Source organism: Anneissia japonica, unplaced genomic scaffold (assembly GCF_011630105.1).
Source record: "Anneissia japonica isolate Jap-2015-1 unplaced genomic scaffold, ASM1163010v1 scaffold287990_len610157_cov183, whole genome shotgun sequence".
Classification (NCBI taxonomy): Eukaryota; Metazoa; Echinodermata; class Crinoidea; order Comatulida; family Comatulidae; genus Anneissia; species Anneissia japonica.
This window is the reverse complement of record NW_022743371.1, coordinates 56,595-61,752: the sequence shown is the minus strand read 5'-3', so window position 1 is coordinate 61,752 and position 5,158 is coordinate 56,595. Positions and strand designations below refer to the sequence as shown.

The 5,158-nt window shown below is 33.1% G+C and overlaps 1 protein-coding gene across 1 annotated transcript in view; it reads right to left on the bottom strand.

The window, feature by feature from the left end:
- Nucleotides 1-3,456: 3,456 nt before the first annotated feature.
- Nucleotides 3,457-5,158, bottom strand: part of LOC117119466 (hydroxyacylglutathione hydrolase, mitochondrial-like) — a 6,836-nt gene continuing 5,134 nt past the window's right edge. The window contains exons 8-9 of the mRNA XM_033264302.1: nucleotides 4,002-4,081; nucleotides 3,457-3,647 (exon numbers count right to left, since the gene is read on the bottom strand). Of these exons, the coding sequence (XP_033120193.1) occupies nucleotides 3,545-3,647; nucleotides 4,002-4,081 (183 nt within the window). The 3' untranslated portion in view covers nucleotides 3,457-3,544. The remainder of the gene's footprint in view (nucleotides 3,648-4,001; nucleotides 4,082-5,158) is intronic.

Genomic DNA, 5,158 nt, shown 5'->3' with positions numbered 1-5,158 from the left:
AGGGGCTCGAATAATGTTTTAATAAAGAATTAATAATACTTCATACTTCAATAGGCCTAATGTGATTAATGAGACATTTGTTGATTAATTTATAGAAATATATATACCATTAATAATGATTTCAGCATATTAAATCAATTAAAACATTAGTGACGCCGGGGCAATAGTTGATAGTAAATAACAGTACAATGAATATCCACATAATTGTTGAATGCAGGGACCTATAGTAATACATTAAAAATACAAATTATAATTCGGGAAGAATAATTATCTTTACATGATATGACCCATGTCATGTGTAGGCCTTACATCGTGGACTCAAGTGGTAAAGTAGTACGTACCGTCCCAATTCAAGGAATGACGCCGGGACAGTATTAATAATAATTAATAATGGCTACGATGAATTTTCGTTTGAAACATCTTACTTGAATCTATTATATTGTGTATGATGATGGTGATCAGGCATACAGATTTCAAGAAAAAAACAAAAACAGCGTGGTGATTAATCCTGGTGTGATTAATCCTGGTGCTTTCTAAGACGGAGTAGACGTTAAGGTAAATAAAACTCGGAAAAAAAAATGTTCCAAAGGCATGTTTGCATCCATTTTTATATCATTTGAAACATCTTACTTGAATCTATTATAATGTGTATGATGATGGTGATCACACATACAGATTTCAAGAAAAACACAAAAACAGCGTGGTGTCCCTGTGCATTTTTGCATCATCATACGTATTTGTGACATAGATTTATGTACTGTACTTATTAAAACATTGATACAAAACAAAGTTGTCAGTTATTTCATTTGAAACCAGTGTCAGTATAATCTTAGGAAAGCATGGTTAACATAAGCAAGAATTTAGTCCAATGAAACTGTTGATACCTTCCGACGAAAATTGACCCTACCGGCGTCACCACAGCGTCCCCAATGATCGATCTAACATGACGTTGTTATGTGGGTGTTTTATAAATTATTGAGAATGGTAATATCACCGAAAAAAATAGATAAAATGACAGTTGGATGACCAGAAAAGACAACTGAAGACAATAGTTCGTCATTAAGAGTTATTTAGTATAAATTTATTCGGAAAATTAATCTCAAAATCGAGTTGCCGTCCCCGGCGTTGTCAGTGACGTCGTATGATTTGTGTGCATATCCGTACCGCACGTCCATATCATGCACTGTCTAAATAACATTATTTAAACTCGAATAACTATTATTATTCTACCTCTCGTATGTTCTTTCTTACCTGGGGTGGCGACAGGATTTGCCCGAGGGGGGTCCTAGGTCGGAGTGGGTGGGGGCAATGCTCCGACGAGGGGAAAGATTTCCTTGACGAGAGCAAAGTGGGTGTGATTGAGCGTCGCTTAAAATTTTCCGAAAGTGGTCTAGGAGGGCCGAAGCCCCAGACATTTTTTGACAATTTATGGGTTTCAAAAGTTTATTTAATTTAATTGTATACAACTTTACCATCAGGCCTATCCTAATTTGTAAGGCTGTTGTATTTATCCATACAGCCATAGTATTCTTATTATCTAAATTTATCTTATAGTAGAGTCTTGCAAGTTGCTGAATTTTTAACATTGTTTAAACTCGCAACTGAATTTTGTGTACTTTTGCATCAGCAAATAAGTTAATAACATGATCAAAGTTAGCAATGTTGTCTGCTTCATCACGCTCACTACTAAGTAGTGCCAAAGCAGATAGTCTCGCTTTTCCAATCGTGGCTCTGTGATATGGCAGGATGAGCTTTAATCATGTAGTCATTACAGAATAGGATAAAAAAAAAAAAAGAGAAAACGATCGAAATGGACTGAAAAGAAATTACAATAAATACATTTGCCAATAAAAACAACTACATTCAGATTTATATTATTAACTGGAAAATATTCATGCCTGACGACATACATCAATTTCGTCGTGTTTTTCTAAAAAGTGCTTATTTTTATTATTTTATTATTGCTGTAATATTTGTATATTGTTAACATTGCTATTACCGTATTATTATTATAAATATTATAATCATTAATTTATTTTCATTAGTCTTAGTATTATTTTTATAATTATACTGTAATGTTAAAATGTTGCTATTATTGTTAAGCAAGATTGTTAATCTTTATTAATATGATAAAAATCTTGACTACGTAATAATGATGGAAAGAGGTGGTACATTTCACAATGGTCAAGTATTTGTTATTGCGTATACAGTACAGTATTCTATGTAGGCTTATCATGTATATGCAATTACATACACGAAGGAAATATTGGGATTAAGACCTGTGACTTTTTTTTAAAACAAATACCCAGTCTCTGAAGGGAATCGGAAGATTTTGTTTACTGCAATGAACAATCATCACCACCACACTGTCATAGGCTACAGGAAAAATTTAAAATCAACATGAAATTCAAGTGTCAATCAACTTTTATTTAATAATTATCTGTCTGTATCATTCAAAGATTACAAAAATGTAAATAAACAAATACTGTATAAGAATTGTTCTAGTAAATTGAGTTATTGTAGTAACGTCAGCCTATACCTAACAATATGCACAATAATAATAGCAATAATAATATTTTAATAATTTAACAATAAAAAGTAATAATAATGAATTTATATATAATAAAAATAAAACAATAATAATAATCGATTTAATATGTTGCATCTGTTGCTTCACTGCTGTTAAGGCCATATTATAATATACGACTTAACTGTATCATGGTTATTGAAGTATTTGTGTAAGCCGAGGACATCGCTAACTTCCATTCTTCAGTATTAAAATCTTTCCATTGTTGGGCTCTCTAAAACTTTCTTCCAGCTTATCTCTGAAAAGATTGTAACCTTTTCGTCTGCAGTTGGCACAACATGAATTACACAGGAACCAGTGAGTTTCCATGACGGCCTAGGCTCAGACAAGAAAGGTTGTTGTTTGTTATTTCGCAATTTGCGACATCATCAACAAGTATAATACATTCAATCGCGTAACATGATTGTTCTATTTTGTAAATATGAATTACTCCTTTTACCCTATGCAGCAAAGGCATAGCCTCCCTGTGGCACAATTTTTCTCTGGCATAAAATGTTAACATTTTTTAATACGCTCCCCCCACAACAAAATAAGCTTGTGTATTTCTTTCTCCACTAGAACTGTTAATCATTGAGCATAGCATGCTATCTTTACTTAGCCAAGGTAGCATAGCCTAGGCCTCTATGGGTGTTGCAAAAGTCAGTGATATGGCTGAAGTAAGTAAAAAGTTTGATCATCTTTTTGGGCTCAATCATCTTTGTAAATTGAGTGATAAACAGTCACGATCAGGCCCAACTGGTTTGGACAACTGGGCCCAGATCCTAGAATAGAATGGAAATATACGATCACGACGCCCATGTCTAGGATTCACTTTCTTGATATTTTTGTCACTTGCTTAATATGAACCAAAATTTAATCCACCTTATCTACACTTAATTTAAAACTTTATTAGTTACTCATTATGATACATTACTAATATTGTTATTATTTTCATGATTGATATAAATGTACGCTTGTCTATATTGCCGATTTGGGTTTGAAACCATCCTTTTCTGTTCTTAGTGCTCCCATAGTAGCAATTCCATCTGACTGACCAACATGTTCTTGCACAGACTTAACTCTGTAATTGAAATAATAAAAATAATAATATTAATCAGGTTTTTATATAGCGCTCTATACAACTAAGTCTCAGAGCGTTATTTATTAACATTATATATTTATTTATTTTTTATTGTTATTATTCATTATTATTATTATTATTATTATTATTCTAATTAGCGGCAAAAGTTGCTAAAGACCAAAAGGCGGTCCTTTATAGGAGGGAGACCTGTATTCAAAAATATATTTTACGCCAAGTACAGTTATACAACTGTACAAAATTGAATTTGATCCCCATGTGGAAATTTCACATATGGGGTAGGGGTAAATTCAAATAAGGGGAAAATTGCCATAATTTGTAAATTCATATCCTTACCCTACTCGCATGAATGGATTGTATTTTTTCTCTTCTCCAATAGTTGAGGGTATTGTTGGGGTATCCTTGCTACGTTGAACCTACAAATGCAAATTATTACATGTACAGTATACAAATACAACAAACAGCTGTATGGGAGTTGTATGTAAGCATAAGTACTCTTTTATAAAAAAAAACATAAAATTTTGATCTCAAAATGACACAAATTAACATTTTATTTACATTTTATTATGTAATCTTTCGGGGGAGGAAGGGGTCACAGAAAAGAGTATGTTTTGTACTCTTCTGAAAATGCTGAAAATTATGGATGACCCCTTACTTCATAAGAAATTTCAGATTTAAATGATTATTTTATCATTTTATAAATTTCATTATATTGGTTAACCCTGTATTAATAACTTCAAATTGATCTTATGCAAGGAGTGACTGGCGTGGCTGGTCTCTGCCATATACAGTATAATGAAGATCTTGTAAATAGTACCAATTTATCAATCAAAATCAATCAATCAAATCAAATCAATGTCTATTCTATTTTCTTGTAATTATTAAAGCATATGTTGTACAATAATTTATATATTAGAGTGATACAGTTCCATAGTTACCAACCCGAGAGATTTTAAATGCGTGACTACACCAGTTGAGGGGGAGGGGGCATCAGGCCCCGGGTTTCAAGGGTCGGAACCCCAGTGTGGGCTGGTTCCAGTCACATCAACGGCTGGTTGTGATAATGAACGCGCAAGACCACACGCAACTAGATTCTACTGGCTGGGTTGTTTTGGTGGGAAAAGAGAAATTTTCCCTGCTGAATTGATTCTCAAATGAGAAAACGAAAGCTCTCTATTGACTCAAGCTACTGCATGACCTTCTTTATATATTTAATAAAACCAATTTTTACTAATTTTAAATACATTTCCCCTGAATTCGTTATCATGACGGTTGGTAACTATGCAGTTCAGTGGTGAATCCTGGAATCCAAAAAAGAGGGTGCCCAGGGAGGGACCACAGATGGTGGTGTAAACCACCTTAGCCCCATGATGATTGAGTCTCAGATACAAAACAAACATTTATGTTGATTACGGCACCTCTACATTGTTGGAAATGGAACTCTCAGACTTAAAATTTAAATATAATTTTCTATTTTTTCTTGATAAACAATC